A 21,574-nucleotide genomic window follows, 5' to 3' on the forward strand; every position below is an offset into this window, starting at 1 on the left:
ACTTTGCTTGAGAAGGTTGCCAAGACAAATACTTCTTGGCCTACGGAGAGGCTACCACAAAGGCAAGGTAATTCAAGAGATGCCGATGTGATGACCGTCTTGGCCGCTATGGCTAAAAAGATTGACGCTTTAACGGTGAATTCTCATCAAGGAGTGCATGCGATTCAAGGAATGCCTTTCGTATCTTGTGATTATTGTGGTGCTAGCCATCAAACCGGAGAATGTTTGATTACTAATGCATCTTCTTCTCAAAGCAAGCAAGCTAATGATATTGGAGGTGGGCATTACAATCGGCCAAGAAATGATCCATACTCAAATTTCTACAATCCGGGATTTAGAAATTATCCAAATTTTTCTTGGAGCAACAATCAAAACGTGCAAAACCCTCCTCCTCAACAAATGCAGCCCCAAGAGAAGAAGAGGGACATTGATGAAATGTTTGCTAAGATGGTCGGGAGTATGGAGGCATTAGCCAACAACACAAACAACTTCATCAGCAAGACTGATTCTGCATTACAAACCCAAGCATCACTGATTCACAATCAAGGGGCTTCCATTAGAAATCTTGAGATACAAGTGGGGCAATTAGCTAATGCTTTATTTTCTAGAGAAAAAGGGGGACTTCCTAGCCAAACGGAAGTGAATCCGAAAGGGAAGGATCATTGTTATGCTATTACTCTACGGAATGGTAATCTTGTGAAAACTGCTGCCGATCTAGATGCTGAAAAAGCGAAAAAACTGAAAGATGAAGAATTGCAGAAAAATGCAGTTGAGGAAGGACAGAGCTCAAATCCGATCGATCGGACCACTACATCAGAAATTGAAAATGGGACAGAGCCTAACTCCGATCGATCGGTCCCAATTCCGATCGATCGGACCACTGTAGCCCAGAATGAGAAAGTTGAAAAAATGCAGAAAAGCAAGAATTTGGAGTCTCGATATGCAATTGAAATGGATTGGCCCGATAGTTCATTGCCAGCACCTCCGGTTAAAGCGTATGTGTCTCCAATTCCTTTTCCACAAAGGTTGAAGAAAACCAAGAATGATTCTCAATTCTCAAAATTCCTTGAGGTGTTCAAGAAATTGCAGATCAATATACCTTTTGCAGAAGCTTTGGAGCAAATGCCTAGCTATGTCAAGTTTATGAAGGAAATTCTTTCTAAGAAGCGGAGGTTGAAGGATTATGAGAGTGTCCAATTAACGGAGGAGTGTAGTGCCATCGTGCAGCAAAAGCTTCCAATTAAGAAGAAAGATCCAGGAAGTTTCACCATTCCTTGCACCATTGGTAGTACGGTAATTGAAAGGGCGCTATGTGATTTGGGAGCTAGTATCAACTTGATGCCACTATCAATAGCCAAGCTCATTGGTTTGCATGAGATTAGTCCAACCACAGTGTCTTTGCAAATGGCGGATAGATCTATCAAGTATCCTATTGGCATGGTAGAGGATGTCTTAGTGAAGGTGGGTGATCTTATGTTTCCGGTTGATTTTCTTATTTTGGATATGGAGGCCAACCCCACTACTCCTATCATCTTGGGAAGACCATTCTTGAGCACCGGGAGAGCTTTGATAGATGTTGAAAAAGGGAAGCTTACTTTGAGAGGTGCGGGAGGTGACCAAATCACTTTTAAAGTGTTTGGAACTAGGAGGCAAGAGGAGATTTCTCAACAATGCCTCCAAGTAGAGTATATTGACATGATCATCCCCGACACTCTTGAGAAGGAAGTTCCATATATTCCGGTGGAAGTTCTTTTAGGCAAAAATTCCAAGGTTGAGCATGAAGTTCCCAAGACAGCCTCACAAGCTGCAATTGAAGTTCAAAAGCCTCAAATTGAAGATCCCAAGGAGAAGCAAAAGAAGAGCAAGAAAAAGAAGAAGAGGAAGACCAAGAAAATGAAGAAAAATGTCTATCCTAAGGAAATGGTGGTGATGAAAGCTTATTCTCCTTGCATGGAACCTAAGCAATCCAATGTTAATCCTAGGAAGCCATCAAGGGGAGTCTACACCACAACTCTCAAGGATCCCGGTTGAATCCAAAAGAGAAGTCGGGCTGAAGACTTTAAACCAAGCGCTTTCGGGAGGCAACCCAGGTTTTATTGTTCTATCCCTATTTTTTTTTTTTAGTTTTATTTTCACCTATTCCATGCATTGAGGACATTGCATATTTTAAGTGTGGGGGTGGGAATTTAGGTTTCTAGTTTTTGTTAAATAAAAAAAATTTTGACTTCAAATGCCTTATGTCATGTCACTCTTGAGTGTATTTGGATGAATTTTGTGATCCTTGAAGCATTGATGGATCTTGCTATGGACATTCTTTCCAATTGAGTTTTCCTATCTTGAAAATTGTTTTGTCCATTGTGCCTTTCTGAATATGGAACACATGATTGTGGGGTATGAAATATGACTTGACTTTGGCATTTGTGGTTGTTTAAGATCAATTTGATTCTAAATAGCACTACTTGAGCAATACAAAATGAAAAAAAAAAAAAATAGAAAAAAATTCGTTTGTGAATAAATGGTTTCTTTCATAAGTTTTCTGCTGAGTAACCGGGCCTCTTGCCTAGCAAGCAATGAGTTTCGCGTAAAAATGTAGGAAATGAATGTTAGAGTACCTTGGTGACTAGTTTAACCTCGTAGCCTTTTTGACTCGGGTAATTAGATCCGTTGGGGTGTCTTAACACCTAGTGCCCTAAGCCAACTGGATTGGGAGTCATTGGTCGAAAGCTCGTTACATGGGTCATTTAGAAAGCTTAAGGAGGTTGAGCATTGCACAAGTCACCTTTGAGAAGAAAAAGAAAAAAAAAATGTGAATAAGAATGAAGTTTGAATAAATGCTCATTGTATTCGCTTTTTGATTCTTATTGTTCTTGGAAGACTTCATGGCCGTTGTTTATGTCACTTTGAAGCCAAATATCAAGTGGAATCCATTATGTGCATCATTTCTTGAATTTATAAGCAAAGTGGATGAGATAATATTCTTGAAGGAATGCTTTTATTGGTTTGAATGCCCTAATGTTTGGTTTGTTAGTATGGATAGGGTTGCAATTGTGAGTTCATTTTATACTCTTGTTGATGACATGAATTTTGGCATTGAATTTGTTTAATGTTTGTGGGTATCATTCTGGTAAACCCTCAGGAGACACAACTCCTCCTACTAGGGGCACCTAGGGGTTTAAAGGCTTGTGGCACATGCTAAGTGTCATCGTGAGCCCTACGAAAGTGGCATAGATTAGTTGCTTATTTGGAGTAGGTCTTTGTTGTTTTATTTTTCATTTGAGCTTAACAGAAAATACTCTTTCCCTCCTTTATTCATTCTCAACTTGCTCGAGGACGAGCAAAGGTTAAGTGTGGGGGTGTTTGATGTGTCAAATATATACATACATTTGTGCATCCTTTACACATAAGTTCATTGCATTTTGAGTTGATTAAGAGTTAATATTGCCTAAGAAAGCTATATTTGCATATTGTAGGTGTCAAGGCAAGAAAGGGAGGAAAAGAGTGCAAAATGAAGACTTGGAGCCCAGGACTAATTTCCGATCGATCGGCCATAATTTCCGATCGATCGGACCTGCCAAAACACCTAAAAATATCATCGAGACAGATTGTATTTCCGATCGATCGGACTATTCCCGATCGATCGGAGTACTATTCACAGCACTGCGCAGTTTCGCGGAAAAGACCCGAATTCACGTGTTTCTAAGCCAAAACGACCCCAACTTGTTTTGGAAACGACATAAGAGTTTGGAGAAGTATAAAAGGGCATAAGATAGGGTTTTGGAGGGGAGTTGGGAGGCTGGGGAGCTGGATTTCGTGCTGCCTCCATGGGAGAGCTTGGAGGTCACCTTGGAGCTTGGAGAAGAAGAGGATCTACAAGGGGGTTTCCTCTCTCCTTTTCTATCCTAGTTTCTATGGTTGATTTCCTTTGTTTAATGATGTATTCTGCTTCCATGAGTGGCTAGATTTCCTACTAGGGTCTTAATGTAACCAAACCTTGAAGATTCAATAAACTTGATTTCCTTATTTCTTGATTTCTCTTTCTCTCTTGATTGTCTATGGGTGTGATTAATGCTTTTGAGTGTTTGGCCATCATTCAATTGATTTGCTGCCTAGATTGAGACCGGAAGGAGATATCTAGGGTTTGCCTCAAGCCATAGATGACATAGGGTGCATGAACCATAGGAATATAGGTTTGTGACTTATGCAATTGCTAAATGATTTCCATAGTTCGTAATGAGTTTTTGATATATTAATCCAATTGTTAGGAATAACAGGGATTTATATTGAAAATACATTTGATGTATCTAGGAATAGAACATTGAATAGGTTGAGAAATTGATTGTCATTATTGAGAGATGAATTAGGGATTAAGGAATCAAGGGAATTGAATTGGATAGGTGAGGTGAAGTTAAGTACCCTAGTGCTTTCCATCCTTCATTTCATATTTGTGTTTGATTTGTTTTTGTTCTTTTTAATTAGTTTAGTAAAAATCAAAAAACCAATCGCTAATCATTTTCTCCAATTTACATAATTGTAGCTTGTTTGACATTGATTTCTTTTGCCAACACATCCCTAGTGGAAACGATAATTTACTCATCTTTATATTACTTGTGCGATTTGTGCGCTTGCAATTAAATCCATATCAGTATCCAAACATGCCAAAAAAGGGCTGCATCATAATAAGAAATCTAATATGAAGCATAAAGTAAAACAGTATCTACCTTCAATATTCATACAGGTTATCTGTTGATATCTCCAGTAAAAGTAACATATTTTATGCTTTCAATTAACAACAGTACTCCAGTCTAGAAAAAAGATAGAAGAATTTGTCTAAGAATTTTTGGTCTAAAGCGGTGCTTGTAGAATATCCCAATCATCATGCCTTGGAATGTACATAAGAACGTGCATTGCTTAATCATGATTTTTAATGAATAAAGAGGAGAGCTGAGATTACGTACCATTGAGAAGCATAACAAACTTTTTTTTTTCTGTTCATTTGAATATCTTAAAAAGACATAAAATGATAAAGTCGAGAATTTACTCAGAAATACAACATTACCATCAGGTATGGAGGCTTTCCACCTATAGCCATCCTCTTTGATGATCTGTGAAGTGAAGCACCCATCTTGCCCCTGAATTGAACGATAAAAAGTAAAAAAAAAGTCTGGTGAAAAATCAAATACGGGTGCTCCTAATATGAAATATATTGGTATGTTATACATGAGTGTGCCTGTGCCTGTGCCTGTGCCTGTGCATGTGTGAAGCATCACATTTGTGCCTGAGCATATATGAAGCATCACAGATGTACCCATGCATGATAATATTGGTAAAAGAAAAGGTAAATAATCAAATGGTGCTCTTAAAATGAAATATATGAGCATGTTATACATGAGTTTGCCTATGCATGCATGAAGTATCGCATATGTGCATGTGCATGTGCATGTATGAAGCATTGCAGATGTACCTATGCCATAATATTAGTAAAATAAGCTCCGTGTCTCACTTGCACAAGAATTAGACAAAACATTTATCTCCCTTAACAACTTTTGGTATTAGGCAAAATTTTATCTTCATCAGCAACATTTTGAAACATGATGGATGTATAGATTACCTTAGTCTCCTACACTAAGGTCCAGAGAAGTAGCACATCTAATGGGAGAAAAGGGGGTGTGTCAGGAAGCTAGTAGTTTTCCTGACATTTAAGGAAACTTGTACTCCTAAGTTTAAGGAGCACTTCCCACCAGTGTTTCTAAAAGAATATTCCCCAAGGCAGATGGTCATTAGTTATCATACAGATTAAAGAAACATTGAGAAAAAAGATAACAAAAATGAGCTGTAATGCGAATATCCAGTTCTTTCGACAGATCAAAAATAGCATTTCCCATTCTGAGGAGATGAAAAGTTAGAAAACCACTTCTCCAAGCTCTTTCATATTAACAAAAATGGACCCCACAATATATGATTTTCAACAATTAATTAACAATCTAGCACAGAGTAGCACTATACACATACCAGTTCACTATAGATTTCTCGTCACTACTATCCATTCCAGGACCAGAGTCATATATTGAAATCCTATTCTTGAGGATATCCACACTGAAAATACATTTAGACAAAAAATGAAAATATCATAAACAAAAAATGGCAACAGAAATGACCTAGTTACAAACCCATTTAAAAAGCTACGTATACCAGGCAACTTGGAACTCAATCAAAAGTTATTAGTCATCCTCCAACATAATAAGTATGTAGACTCCAGCTACAGCCAAAGTTTCTATGAAATATTGGCACCCATAATGTCTTCCCATCTAACATCAGGAGCATACAAAGTGTCAAGGACACCCCAGCACATTGGAAAAATTACCTATGCCAGCTGAGAATATCTAGAAGGCATATACAATGGAATCAGAATAGGTGGAAGGGGAATAACAACAAGTTGCACTAATAAATAAAATTTTGTACATGAATAGTTCCATTGGCATGTGATATGAGTTGTTTCCATACCGACATGCTTAAGCCAGACACCGTACTTTGTAGAAATAATGAATATCTGCTTTGGATAAGGACTAAGTTTGGACCATTTCTCAATTCGGTGCATATCATCCAAAGGCCGGGGTCGCATTTATCTATGATGTGTTTTTCAAATTTTACAAATCAAGAAGTTGGCAGTAGGAAAATCTGAGCTACAACGGAAGTCAGCCAAAATAAACACTAATACCACATTATTTTTTACCTGATCAGTCTCCTATCATTTGCACCATTAGACCATACTGCCTGCAGGGAATTATCCTAAGAAATGGGCAGCAAAGCCAAAGTATCAGTGCCCCAATGAAAACAAACATAAGTACAGAAACAAATCCTCTTTCCTAACAGGCTAACAGTACAAGACAACTTACTATCAAATCTGCAAGTGCAGTTTCAAAAGTGTATTCCTCAGGTAGCTCTGTTAATAATTCAGTGTGGGGAGTCAAATCCCACATATTCTGCAAAACAAGACAATCCACTAAAAGTTTATTTACGAGCTCCTTATCAAGTTGAGATAAGAGGCATCCAAAAGTCTACAACACAAACTGCTCACCTCAAAAGTTTCAGCAACCTCAGCAGACCCATCCTGATTCAGAATCAAAACAAGTAGAACACATTGTAAGCAAACCATCACGTCCAAAATAGAACCTTAATATACATGCTTTTTCAATTTTCGTTTCAAAAAAATGGGTATGAAAATAAGATGGCAGTCATCCTTGCAATATTACTTACATAGAGCCGCAATATGTGGGATTTGTGTGGCGTGAAGTTTGTGAACTTGATCATATTTCTTATCTTATTGTCATTTGCATCCTCTAGAAATATACATCCATCTCTCCAATTTATAGGCCTTCTCTGTTTCTTCAAGGTGGACAATCGATGATACTCATCTTTCACTAAACCAAGGAAGTCTGCAATGGGCATTTCATCTATAGGGTCATGAATGGCTAACCCTATACTTGTCCCATTTGGTAATAGGATCTTAAACCTATAACTCTTGCTGATGGCATCATCAGCAACAACAAGTTGTCTCTTTTTAACTCTCCCATAGGTCATCATCAGTTCATCTTCATCATTAACCACCACAAGTTCCCTCTTTCTAACTGTGCTCATTGATTTCATACCTACCAATGTTTCAAGAACGTAAATCAGGGACAAAAAAAAAATAAAAAATAGTCAAAAGGAATTCCAAAGGTACTTGGAAACTGAGAAAAGGGTCAAGCAATAAAAGTCTTTGGAGAGTTTATCTGTCTTAAGTAGCAGTGAGAAAAAAATAAACAGGAGAGTATATAGATTTTAAAGCAAGATCTCTTTTAAGACAAATAACATTCCAAATCGTGCGAAACCAATATGACTGAAACCTAAAGTATCATAATTTCCCTTTTCTTTGTAAGACTGTATGTGATGCAAATACAAATATATGGAAAAGAAAGGATCCTATAAATATTAAAAACTAAACTGAAAGAGGAATACCTTCATGCTTCACGGGTATTCTACACACATTCTCAGTGGAATGGGAATATATATATAGAAATACCAATATTTACACAATGCGACAAGGGGAAAAAAAAAAAAAAAAAAAAAAGGGGGAAAAGCATACATAAAAATGTAAAAACTTGACATGTTTTCAAATTTAGACAAAATAGAGCTACAACTCATAACCGAGAAGAAGCCACATGATCAAAAGACCAATGAAAACCCAGTTCTCCGAAGAAGAATTTCAGGGTGAAATCAAAATCTAATAAAAAAAATTTAAAAAAAAAGGAATAAATACCTTTGGAAACGTCTTTGTCCATCCTCAATAGACTGAATATAACTAAAAACAGTATGCACTAACACTTTTATCAGTCACTGAAGAATATCACTACAAAATACATCCAATGAGACTCATATTTACACACAAACTACAACCGTTCTTGGTGAAAACAAACAATAACGTATAAGCCAAGACCACCACATCCTTTTTAAAAGACAAATGAGATTTCGCTCCTCCATCTTAAAAAAAATAAAGGACAGAGTAGTTTCTTTACATCTATTTTTGACCAAAAATGGCAACAAGAAGCCCATTTTCCAACCAAAAATAGCAATGGTTTCTCACAGTGTTAACAACACACTATGACACTCTGTTTCCCTAAATAAGCATTTTACAGAAAATATCCATACCTGTTCAACTACTGACTGAGAACAACGTTTTACCGAGAGAAAACGAGAATCGTTGGCTAGGGTTGAGAGAAAGAACGAGAAGCCCAAGAGACAGAGTAGAGAGGCTTGAAGGAAAGAACCGCAAGAGACGCTTTGAACTTGCAAAGCAAGAAAAACGTCGTCTTTGTAATGGCCAGATTTACTGTGGCTATCATGCGCCTAGATGCGCACTGGGGTTTTGATGGAATACCACATCGTTAAAATAGGAGTACCGCCCCTAGCTTATAAGCGGTAGGTCTGCCCAACCTATCAGCCAAGGTTTTCATGGGATTCAGCCCATGGGCCTTGGTTACAGCCGGCCCGTAAGGGCGTCGGTTGGGCTTTGGTTGGCAAGGGGGGTTGATTCGTGCTGTAGGCACGTGTGGGTTTCCATCATTGGTGCTTTCATTGAGAGAGTCGTGCGTCCTCGGAGAGGGCTGCCGACGGAAAGGGCTACCGTCCGGGAAAGGGCTGCCGTCTGTCGGGCGAGCGTAGCCGCCAGGCGAGTGCAGCCGCCGGCGAGCGTAGCCGCCGTGGGCGTCGGCTCCCCAAGGGGGGTGGAGTGATGGAATACCACATCGTTAAAATAGGAGTACCGCCCCTAGCTTATAAGCGGTAGGTCTGCCCAACCTATCAGCCAAGGTTTTCATGGGATTCAGCCCATGGGCCTTGGTTACAGCCGGCCCGTAAGGGCGTCGGTTGGGCTTTGGTTGGCAAGGGGGGTTGATTCGTGCTGTAGGCACGTGTGGGTTTCCATCAGGTTTTTGAGACATCCATGCCACGCGTCAAAAACCCAACCCTCTTGTCAATGGTGCGTATTGCGCATACAACGTTCGTTAGGGGTCAGTACACGATACATGTGGACTGGCAGGCGTACGGAAAGCCCAAACGGAGACGTTGATGCGGATGGGATAAAACGCATCTCAATTTTGTCCTTCCGTTAGTTTAGTTCCATCAAACTTAACGGAAGGGGTCACCTGAAGCATTAACTGTGAGTAAGAAAAGAACTTAACGGTCATAATGTCAAATTACGAACTCCCTTCCCGAACCGAGAGGCGAGAGGAGATCGTCCTCCACTATCACGATTAAGGTATATTTATGGTAAAAACTTAAACATATTAGAGTTACAGACGAGTACCAAAACAGCAGAGAGACGAGAGTCGATAGGCAATGTAAAGAGAGAATAGCAGGGAGAGAGCCAGACAGAAGACGCAATCGCAGGGACCAGGGAGAAGAAGATGCAACGGCAGAGCTTGCTATTCTCCTGCTCTCACTGGCTGGTTTCGACGTTCGAAGGAATTGTAGAGGGAGGAAGAAGGAATATAAATAATAACTGGAGCTTTTTCGCAATCCCTCATCACTGGTTATGATTGGCGCATTTGGTTCCCTCTCGTTTATAAAATCAAGTAGTCTAATCCTAATTGGAGAAGGAAACAATCAGCGAAGCAAGTAACGGACTTCTCCTAGTCAACGTTCGTAGTCGCTAGTCAACAAGGCCAGAATGCATCAAAAGGCCAATAACGGCCCATCATGATCTCCTGCCCATTCACGCAGCCATCGACATTAAAGCCCATAACACTTGGACCAGGCCGGTTACACACTTATGGTACTTTTTTAAAGCATTTTTCTTATATTTGCAATTATACGGTGTATATAAAAGAAAATTCGATCCAATAAGATCTGTTGTAATTCTACCAACCCTTTATAAGATGTGTACGAACGAGAGTGACTCAATTGGATATTGATTGGGTTAAATATATGTGTACCTAAAATTAGATTTCAATGTAAAATATATTTCTCAGTGATATTTAAAAAAGAAAACCTTAATAAGATGTGAAGGGAATGTCTAAATCTCATGATTGCATTCAGTAGTTGAGATTTATTATTAAAAGTGGTTTCACGACAAATCATGATTTAATTAATTTATTTCTTTTTAACCTTCATACCCGTACAATCTTATTTTTTAGATTTTCAATAAGCCTAAACTGGACACTCAAGCCTGGATGCACAATCTTACATTTTGAATATCTGATATAAGTCTAAACTAGACAATCAAACTCGGGGTGCACAAAAAATCCCACCTCACGAGTCAAAACACAGTGCGTGCGTGATCAGTGGCGTAATCACCTAAAATTTTGAATTTTTTGGTTACTTCTGGAATACGAGTAATTTTAATATGGGCCTGATAAATATGGACTCAATAGAGATTGGCTTAAACCAAACTGGACGACAATCAGCCCCAAGCGACCTTCCTAGCTGCATGGCCCCAACCCAATCTACAGGCAAGAGTTCGGAATCAAGGCCCAAGTAAGCAGCAACCACCTTTCGACAAGGGGAAGATCAACAACTGGGTCTGCTCTGCATGGGATTCTTCCAGTTGGGCCGTGGAGCCGCAGAGAAACAACAACAGTCAACACTCAACAGCACGTCCGGCCCAAGGAAGCGGGTCTTGGGCTATGGCCCTGAATCCGGCCTTGAAGATGATTGGGCTTTGCCATGTTATACTCTCTTCTTCTTTTTTGGGTATTTATGGTTTACTTGATTTGAGAGAATTGCATAAATAATTTATCATTTGTAATATTTTGTTTGTGCGAACGTGCATTAGCATATATACGTCAATATTGGGTTGCATTGTATTTCATCAAACCAAATAGATTATGAATTGTAGTGGTGTGAATAATTTCTAAAATAAAAATAGGGATATCAAAAAAATTGTACGAAATGAATTGACTGTTAAATCAATCGATTAATCATTTTTTAAAAAAAAAATCAACAAAAAAAAAAAAAAAACTATTTACACTTTACAGCCCCAAATAAACCCATGCAGGAAGGGTATGAATACGAATGCCCATACATATTATTTATTTTTGTCCATATATGAGAGTCAATGCAATAAAATAAATTTTACATCTATTGAGTTAAGGAGCTCAAATCCCAATCATGAACTTAAGAGTTAATACTGTATGTCTGTATACAGATTCCTTATTATCTCATATAAGTACACTCTTAATCAGTGGTCAAACCAGAAGCTAATAAATAATCGACTTGAGGAAAGTAGCAAACGGTGATTCAATTTGATTATTTTTTTTATAATCGGACGATGCCTATCATTCTTGGAGAATAAAGGAAAAGAAAACAAAGAGAAAAAGTGAAAATTAAACAGAGTCCCTCTCTCTCTGTCTCTCTCCAAATCTATATGTGAGTATGTGACGTACGCTAACTCTCAGAAGAGTCACAGATGTCTTTGGTCTTTACACTATTTTAACGAGATTTTCTTTGCTTTTTCACCCCAGTTGTTCACGATCCCTTTCGTCCTACATTGGACTCGGCTCTCTGGGTTTCTCTGCTCATACACAATTCCTTTCTTTTTGTTTCTCATGGAGTTGTTGCAAATATCTCCTCTTCTGACGTTTCCAAATCTGTCGCTGAGCAAGCAAAGCCTTGTTAGCCCTATTAGGCAAGTGGGTTTCTATTCTTCGAGGCGTGGATGGTGTCAAAAAGGGTCCTTGAGGCTTGTGAGGGTAGCTACAGGTGACAGTGAAATTGGGTCCAGTGGTTCACAAGATGGGTCGTCTGCTGTTGAAGAGGAGAGGGTGGAGAAGAAGGAGGAGGAGGAGGAGGTGGAGAACAGAGGACTACTATTGGGCACTGAGAGGGATGGGTCTGGCTCTATCATTGGTTTCCACTTGATTTCTCAAATTGGTATGTACGAATATTTTACTCTGACATCTTCTTCTACATTTTTTTGGCTCTTTGTTTATGTGCAAATTCAGATCGCTGTGTTATTATTTGGAGTCTAATGTCTTCTACGATTGCTTTTTTCTTTTCTTTTCCTTTTTTTTGTGAAGAAATAAAACCAAGTGGGAAATACTATGTGTTTGATAATCTTCTATTAGGCGATAGGCTCATAATCTTCTGATGGTGATAGAACGGTCCTACTATAGAAACCTTGATATTCTTAATGACTGGACCCGGATTTTCCAATAGAAAAGCTGTACTCGTTAAAGGACATAAGTTGGCCGTCAATCTTTAGATTCCGAACCTGGCTCTACCCGTATCAATATCAAGCATGACAGGATAATGAATCTCTTTTTTTTTTTTCAGGGTACAAATAATTCACTGTCAGTTCTACCGTCTGTATATCCTCTGTTTAATGAACTGCTGTTTTTCTTGTATTAGCCTATGTTTGAAATACCAAACTACCAAAGACCAAGATCCTAGATTATTCTGTGGTGGCATTCAAATGAATAAAATCAATAAATCCTCTGGGTCATACTACCTTCATTTGACTATGTAAATAAGAAGCCAAGAATATGAGGCAGAAAGTATCCTGAAGCTAAAGTTATATTACTATTTCCTGCTTTGTCACTATCATGTGAATTGTCCTTGTTGTATTATAATTGTTGGGCACTTTAAACTCTTGTTAAATTTTCTATTCAACTACATAGTCAACATTTTTGTTTATAATATTTAGTTTGCCCGTCTCAAGGTACTTACGATTCTTAAGAACAATCTCAGGGTGAAATTTTCTCCTCCTTAACCATATTCCTTTAGGATGTGTAGTGATACTTACTAATGGCTGTGAAATCGGAATAAAGTTCACCTCTTAAGCCACAAAATCTATTGAAAATTTTGTTGCAAAGTTCAATTCATGAGGAACTATGCGTATTTATTAACTGTCCAATATGTTAATGAAATAATGTAAACTTTAATTCTAGGCGGGCTTGAAGCCACTAGATCTCGTGAAGTTGTTGCTCCCGATAGAGTAGAGGAGATCAGGGACATCGAAGAGGAAACAGTCGAAACCAGAGTGACCCACAATATTGTATTTGTCACAGCTGAAGCAGCCCCGTATTCGAAGACAGGTGGATTAGGGGATGTTTGTGGTTCTTTGCCTATTGCGCTTGCTGCCCGAGGCCATCGCGTGATGGTTGTCTGTCCTAGATACATACATGGTACTGCTCAGGATAAGAAATATTCAGCTGCAACAGATGTAGAACGCCGCATCAAGATATTCTGCTTTGGAGGGGTTCAAGAGGTTTCTTTCTTCCATGAGTATAGAGAAGGAGTTGATTGGGTAAAATTTCAGCTTACTACCTCATTTCTTGACCTGTGGGATCTTATAACATCTTTGTACTCTTGTCAGAACAACTTTTTAAAATGATAACTAAATGACTGAAGAAGAAAGAAAGAAAAGAAAAAAGGAAAAATGGGCTTTTAGTTATTCTTATAACTCTAATAGTTTTGTTAACATCATATCAGACACAATTTCTGTAAAACAACGAGCTTTTTACTTTCCCTTTCAGGTGTTTGTGGACCATCCTTCATACCATAGACCTGGAAACCCATATGGAGATATTCATGGTGCTTTTGGAGATAATCAGGTTAGATTTTTAATTATTGTTGATGCTTGGCTAACATTGATGTGTTATGGGCTTCCTCATTCACAAAGAATGACCAGTTTCTTTGTATGCTATACAGTTTCGGTTCACTCTACTTTGCCATGCGGCATGTGAAGCTCCATTAGTGCTTCCACTGGGAGGGTTTACCTATGGAGAGAAATGTCTATTTCTTGTTAATGACTGGCATGCTAGCCTTGTGCCTGTGTGAGTGGATTATTTTTATCAATGTTCCTTTTTCATTGTTCTAGTGCTTTGCTTCAGGTTGTTTTCATGTCCACTTATTTGCATTTGAGAGAGAAACAGTTTTACTTCACTGTTTCTCAGCTTGCTAATGGGATCTTAGATGACTTTGAAGTTTGAATACCTCAATTATTTCTGCATCAGTAAAAAAAGCTGTTGGATTTGTTCTTTCTGTCAGCTCAGCAAAAGAGCAGTTCATTTCATGATTACCCAGCTAGATATGTTATGTCACGTGGGTTATTTTATTATTATTTTTTATGTTAATTTTTTTTATTAAGGGCAATGGGTTGCACTTGAACCATTACATTCTGCAACGAAAAAGCTCCCAAAACTTTGTTAAGGACGCTATGTTACTATTTATATTGAACCCATCTCTACTTTATAAATCTAGTTATCAAACGATAACCCTCATGATGCCTTTTGGTGTTATGACTTGCAATCAAAACTCCAAGACTGAAGCTCCATCTCCAGAAATTCAGCTACCACCTGTTAAGTTTCCATGGCTAACCCCGATATACTAGAGCTCCATTGCCCTTTTGCAATGAAGGAGCATGTGATCCGCCATTTCTTCTTTTGCTTTGCCCCACCAACATCTAGTTATCAGAACTTATAACTTTTGGGTGTATCTACACTGGTTATTGTAACAGTGCAGTTGTGAATTTATATACTGAAACAAAAACAAAAAACCTTTCTTTTTTTACTTGGCTTATTTTCATTCCTCCATGCATATTATGTTTTATGTTGGTTATTTGGTAATTTATATTAAATTTATGACGTTTGCTTTTTACTCTTGGTCAAGTTTTCATCTATGTTCCGTGGTTTAGGCTTTTGGCAGCCAAGTATCGTCCTTACGGAGTTTATAAGGATGCTCGAAGTATTCTTGCAATACATAACCTTGCTCATCAGGTGAAAATGCTTCTTTCCTATTCGCACTTCTTTTTTTTGTCTTTTATGTATTTCTCTTTTTCTTTTCCTAAAGTGCACCAAAGAAATCACTTCATGGCTTGACACGGAGTTTCAAACCTCAGGCTCCTCTAGTTCATGTAAGACCTGAAGAAATGGAATTCCATTTCGCCAATACTATTCTGATAAATTATTGTCCTATATATGCAAGGGAGTAGAGCCTGCAGTCTCATACCAGAATCTTGGGCTGCCTCCACAATGGTACGGGGCTTTGGAATGGATATTTCCCACTTGGGCAAGGACTCATGCTCTCGACACTGGTGAAGCTGTCAATGTTCTAAAAGGTGCAATTGTGACTGCAGACCGTATAATGACAGTTAGCCAGGTCATTGATTTTAATATCGTATTTTTAATTTAAGCTATTATAAACTATGGGGTTTTTTCACACTTTGTAATGAGGATTTCGAACTTGTTTAAGCTTATGAATGAAAACTTTGTTTGATAGGGTCTTTAAATAATTTAAAACCGTAGAGGAAATTATAGAGCATGTGATTGCCCTTTTAAGGCCATGATACTTGTATGTAACATTGATAGAATTGTTTAATAATTCATTGCATCACAAGAATCTTTCTACTGTGTATGGTACAGGGATATTCTTGGGAGATAACAACTGCTGAAGGCGGGTATGGTCTGCATGAGCTTTTGACCAGTCGTAAGAGCGTATTGAACGGTAAGCATCAAATTATTTAGGACCTTGTGTTTTGCTTTAGATAAGCATTCTAGGTCATAAATGTGTTTTCTCTAACCATAATTCATTCTGATGCTTGAAGTTGACTTAACTATGTTTGTTGGTTATTAGGGATAACAAATGGCATTGATGTTACTGAATGGGACCCTTCTGTAGATAAACATATTCCTTCTCATTATTCTGTTGAGGATCTCTCTGGAAAGGTGATTAAGCCTGACATTGCTGAAGCCAGATGATCTTAATAACTGTTCTCTTCTCTTATCCCATAATTTTTGTGATTGCAGCTTCAATGTAAGATCGCTCTGCAAAAGGAATTAGGTCTTCCTATCAGACCAGATTGTCCAATGGTGAATATCCTAATTACTGCTGTTCATAAACTATTCTACAAAACTATATCTATATCGGATTGCGTTGGTCTTTGTAGATTGGATTTATTGGGAGATTGGACTACCAGAAGGGAATTGACATAATTAGATCAGCCATTCCTGACCTTATGGAAGACGATGTTCAATTCGTAAGTGAGTTTTTAATTATAACATCCACTAGTTTGCATGAATGTTTACAATTGTGAAGCAGTTTCCCTATCCTAAGAAGTTCGTATATATTGGTAGTATTTTTCTAATTCCTCAAAAAAAATTATGGGTTTTGTGATTGTTAAAATTTTTCTGTCATTTTTCCTTTTTTTTGATTTTGACTGATGGAGAGATAACCTGTAATTTCTAAAATCATATGATTATATAAAGAAATCCCATGGCAGTAAGTGGTTTCTTCACTGTTTGTTGGGGTTTTGAGTTAAGAGTTTTGTTTTCCTTAACTACAGCTGGTTGATGTGATTCAGGTTATGCTTGGGTCGGGTGACCCACAGTATGAAGACTGGATGAGAGCAGCAGAATCGACTTACAAGGACAAGTTTCGGGGCTGGGTTGGATTTAATGTTCCCATTTCTCACATGATAACGGCAGGGTAATCCAGAATCCCTCTTTGATGGTTATTTATGTCCCCATTTTTTATGGCATTAACTGAACTTGCATTTTGATCAGCTGTGACATACTGTTGATGCCATCAAGATTTGAGCCTTGTGGACTAAATCAATTGTATGCGATGAGATATGGAACCATACCTGTAGTTCATGGCACAGGAGGACTTAGAGTGAGATATAACATTCATGAAACTAAAAAGGATTATCCTTTATCTGGGTATATTAACTAAAGGACTCTTACTCTTTACTGCAGGATACAGTAGATAATTTCAATCCATATGCTCAAGGAGGTACTGGTGAAGGTACTGGGTAAGTAATTTTCCTGAAGCTCTGGCACTTCTATTTTGCTATCCAGTTCCCTGCCATTTGGAACTTCGGCTATTCACTAGTTAGCGCTACCCTAGAGGATCTTGATTTCATTCAAGGAATGGTTCTTTGAACTCTTGTTGCGTTGTTTACTGCTAAACACAATCTAGAAATGAGGCACTTTAAAAGATTTCTCGTACTCCGTGAGAGCCCAGAGAGCATGGAAAAATCTTCTTCTTTTTTTTGGAACTAGTTTTGGTTTCGACAAGTATTTTCTCTATCAGAAATATAAGTCTGTTGAAGAGAGGTGTAGGTTGTGGGAAAAAGTTGGAGGAAGGGGCATGATATCCCACAAAACTCATTCAAATGCTTATGTAGTTTATGGACAGGACAATCGGTTGATCAAATGAGATTGTTATGTCTTCCTAATATCCATGAATTTCCTTTTCATAATGAAAGTCGGTCTTTAATGAAGACCTCAAGTTTGATATAATGGCAAGAAATATGTTTCTGAAACAAGCATTGTGATTCTGCATTCTGCATTCCTCATTGTTGGTTCACTTTGATGGTCTCTTGTGACAAGTTTTTGAATTGCATTGGCAGGTGGACTTTCTCACCACTCACAAAAGAAAGTATGCTTGCGGTGAGTCATTCTATTCCGCACGAACAAAATCAGATACTAAATTTAATTTCATTCTCCTCTGTTTCTTATATTCTTCGGATGATTCTTGACAGACGCTAAGGGTTGCTATCGCAACCTACAGAAAGCACAAAAAGTCTTGGGAGGGATTGATGAGGAGGGGAATGGAGAGAGACTGCACATGGGAAAACGCTGCCGTTCAATATGAGCAGATTTTTGAATGGGCCTTCATTGATCCACCTTATGTCAGCTGAAAGTGGAGGGAACAGAAAAGAGAGAAGATAAACAAGACCGAAACTTCCATGCTCGCAGCAGGCAGAAGCAGTACTTGCGGGATTTTTTTTGTTTTCTTGTATACTGTATACATCCTCCTTCTGGGCTTGAGTTTCTACAGTTGTTTTTCTAGTTCATTTTGTGACTCAGATAAACTGTTTTCGCACAGATCCCATCCTTATTTTATCTATTTAATTTGAATCAACCTACTCTAGAAAACATTCTTGTAACATTTTTCAAGTAATACAGATGGAAAGCTTTGAATTTTAGGTTTATAAAGTGTCTTGTTGCATTATACCATTAAGACAGTCAATATCTGGTGCTGTTTTCATTGATTAGTTTCTTGTGCTTCATTCATTAAAACTGCTTTTGTTCCAGGAATTCAAGTAACCCTTTGTTCATGTACTGTCTTTGTACTATTCACTATTCAGTCCCTAAAAGCCAGAAGCAGTACAGCACTAGAGCCTAGTAGCCTACTAGAGGAAAAAAGTGGGCCGGCCAGGAATGGCCCACAAGCGGTCCAAAACTTTCATAGGCCATGCCGGCCCGTTCCAGTCCGCGAACTAGAAATTATGGGAACCCAGAACACTTGGCCTGAGTAGTTGCTCGGCCTTGACTGCCACAGCCCGCATCACAGTTGCAAACACTTTAGACTGGGTCGAAACTTGTGTTGATAAGTTGGTCGAAGCCCCCTCAGAAGTGGGCTGCAAGGCCCAGAGAAGTCTTGGGAAATATCCCAGCTAGTTTAGAACTTCCCGACTTAAAACTTTAACTCCCGACTTGCACCTTTAATCCCTCAGTCAAGAGGCAATCAAGCAGGCTATCGCTAAGTTGTTTTCGTTTGACACCCCTATCGCCTAGTAGGGACAGGGAATAATAGTCAACGTGTGAGTGATTCGATATGATGAATAGTGGACCATCATGTTCTGAAAATAAGAGTTTAGAAGGCAAGTTTAGCATCTAATGGCTGGCTTCATTTGGCTTGAAATAATTAACATATATTGTCTTTCTGCATTGCCTGCTAAACAAGAGCATCTTCTGGGGCTTTTTAGTTCTTTTATTCTTGTGATTGTGAGTTGGTATTGCCCTTTCCATACCTACCTTAAATAGTTAAATCTCTAATGGAGAATTTATCTTTACTGTAGGAAAAATAGCGTGTCAATAGTTTGTTGGTTACAATGAGGACAGCAAATAAAAGCCAGCCAAATCATTGACAATAAAAAATCTGTAAAGAATTTGTTCAGATAAGTTTCTTCTTCTCTCTCCTAACAAACCCAACTACTTCAAATTCCAAACCCTAACAACCAACCTCCTCTGTACAGGTGTGTATACACATAAGATACAGAGTTTTTGAGAGAGAAAATGGCGGAAAGCCCGAGAAATTTGAGTAGAAAGGATAGTTTCATAGAGAAGAATTGTTGAAGTTCTGTTCTTTGTTTTGTTATATTTTCAATGCTCATTCGGATTCGATTCTGTGATTGATCATTAATTTATTCGAGACCCGTCAATGATTTCGAATCCGAATCAAATCTTCTATGCCTGCATTGCCAAGGGAGCAACGATTCTCGCCGATTTCACCTCCAATGAGCCTGGAAACGAGGATTTAGCTCTGCAATGCATCGAGAAGACCCCGCCTTTCCACACCATGTTCTCTCACACGGTTCGTAAACGATCCTACACCTACTTAATCGATGAACCTTTTGTCTATTTTACAATTTATGATAAGGATCTTGACAAAATTGATGCCTATGAATTCCTAAACCGCTTAAAATCCGCTTTTGAGGAGGTGAGCCCAGATGGGGCCAATAAGGGATTCATCTCTCATTGCTTTCAATCACAGTTCAATCCCATTTTCAGGGAGATTATTGGGTTGGACTTAGAATTCTTGAATCAAACGACGAGTGGCAGAGAGAGTCGAAATTCGAGCATGGATTCGATGAAAGGGCAAGGCGCGGTGAGGGATCCTTTGCTTGGAGGGAAGCCAAGTAAAATATCAAAGAAAAAAAAGAGAGTGTTTGGAGATTCCAATGGAGATGTTAAGGATGTTATTGTTATGGAGAATAACAAGGTGGATGTGGGTATAGATGGGAATGGTAATGCAGTTGTTTGTAGAGATTTCTCTCCACCTCCAGCACACAGGAGTGGAATTCACATGGCCGGTGATCGACAAAAGGCAAAGCAGGTCTGGAGGAAGCATGTTTGGGTGGTTCTGATATTGGATTTGGTTGTTTGTGCTATTCTTTTTGGGATTTGGTTATGGGTTTGCAGGGGGTTCAAGTGCATCGATGGTTGAATCAGGACTCAGGACGAATGGTCTGGGATGTTAGTGGGTTTATTTCAATTGAAAATTTGCAATTTGTCTTTGTAGACAACTAAAGAATGATAGAATGATGGAGATTGTAAAAGTAAATGTTGCTGAATGCTGATGGATTCTCAAGTTTGTGTGCTGGTTTCTACTGGTAATTTTCCTTTTTCTTTCTTGTGTAAATTTCCTGTTCATTTCAAGGCAAGTAAATAGCTCCTTGTAACACTCACATCCTTGTAAGGTGTTCACATTGTTGATACTCCACTGGCTACATATATAAACTTTTGCCGGTTTCTTTCTATGGCACCTTTTGTTATTTACATGTTTGAGATTACTCATATGCCTTTTCCTTCAAAGCTCTGGATAGAGTTAGTTTCCTGGCAATAGCTTAGTTTAATCTTTTGGATATTGGCTGCAATATCATATGCAGTTCCTTCCCTTTTTCTTCTTGCATTTTTCATCATCATCAATCATAAGTTATCCTTGGATCCTCTTGTGCTTTTGTGACATTGGCAGAGCTGTTCCTTGATGCAGATTGCAGACAAACTCTCTTGGAAGGTAAGGACGTTAAGCATTTGCCGTGTCGTGGAAAACCTGTATAGTATACATATTAAATTGATGCAGATAAACTCTCTTGAAAGTTAAATTTGGTTAATGAGTGAAAGGGAGGGGGATTTCAGTGGATTTCCTTCTGGGAACTGGATAAGCAACAGCAGCTAGTGTGACATAGCATTTTCACGTTTTCTATGCTCCCAACACTTGAGAAATAGAAATTCATGGTTTTCCCGGGGAAATCTTTGTTTATGGTTGTACTCTCCTCTGTTTACTTCTCCTGTGAAAAAAAATCATATATTGTCTATTGTTCCTCAACATGCAAAACTTCTTAAATTTTAGTTAAATTTATGTGATATCACGCAGGAAGATCCAGACGAACATATGGCCCAGTGCCAGTGATAACGGGATATAGTTTGCAGAGATGTTCAATTCATGATAATAGTCTCAGTCTGCATACTTACGTCCTTGTGCAACAATGGTTGTGTAACAAAATATGACAGTTCCAGAAATTTCATTTTAA

The 21,574-nt window shown here is 38.5% G+C and overlaps 3 protein-coding genes across 3 annotated transcripts; 2 read left to right on the forward strand and 1 right to left on the reverse strand.

The window, feature by feature from the left end:
• Positions 1 to 4,639: 4,639 nt before the first annotated feature.
• Positions 4,640 to 8,456, reverse strand: LOC119985607 (structural maintenance of chromosomes flexible hinge domain-containing protein GMI1-like). Its single transcript, XM_038829895.1, has 8 exons — positions 8,297 to 8,456; positions 7,255 to 7,646; positions 7,076 to 7,108; positions 6,894 to 6,980; positions 6,731 to 6,786; positions 6,010 to 6,093; positions 5,057 to 5,129; positions 4,640 to 4,666 (listed from the first exon to the last, which is right to left on the reverse strand). Exons 1-8 carry the CDS (start codon positions 8,316 to 8,318, stop codon positions 4,640 to 4,642), a joined length of 774 nt encoding a protein of 257 aa, XP_038685823.1. The 5' UTR covers positions 8,319 to 8,456.
• Positions 8,457 to 11,864: 3,408 nt separating this feature from the next.
• Positions 11,865 to 18,469, forward strand: LOC119985389 (soluble starch synthase 1, chloroplastic/amyloplastic). The gene is made up of 15 exons (XM_038829687.1): positions 11,865 to 12,405; positions 13,422 to 13,780; positions 14,010 to 14,087; positions 14,185 to 14,309; positions 15,170 to 15,251; positions 15,460 to 15,633; positions 15,897 to 15,978; positions 16,108 to 16,199; positions 16,281 to 16,343; positions 16,421 to 16,510; positions 16,835 to 16,959; positions 17,037 to 17,145; positions 17,229 to 17,284; positions 17,885 to 17,924; positions 18,017 to 18,469. Exons 1-15 carry the CDS (start codon positions 12,081 to 12,083, stop codon positions 18,173 to 18,175), a joined length of 1,959 nt encoding a protein of 652 aa, XP_038685615.1. The 5' UTR covers positions 11,865 to 12,080; the 3' UTR covers positions 18,176 to 18,469.
• Positions 18,470 to 19,382: 913 nt separating this feature from the next.
• Positions 19,383 to 21,412, forward strand: LOC119985391 (phytolongin Phyl2.2). The gene is made up of 2 exons (XM_038829690.1): positions 19,383 to 20,653; positions 21,034 to 21,412. The coding sequence occupies exon 1, from the start codon at positions 19,702 to 19,704 to the stop codon at positions 20,485 to 20,487; it is 786 nt and encodes a 261-aa protein (XP_038685618.1). The 5' UTR covers positions 19,383 to 19,701; the 3' UTR covers positions 20,488 to 20,653; positions 21,034 to 21,412.
• The last annotated feature ends 162 nt before the right edge of the window (positions 21,413 to 21,574 follow it).

The sequence above is a fragment of the Tripterygium wilfordii genome, chromosome 19, assembly GCF_013401445.1.
Source record: "Tripterygium wilfordii isolate XIE 37 chromosome 19, ASM1340144v1, whole genome shotgun sequence".
In the NCBI taxonomy this organism is placed as follows: domain Eukaryota; kingdom Viridiplantae; phylum Streptophyta; class Magnoliopsida; order Celastrales; family Celastraceae; genus Tripterygium; species Tripterygium wilfordii.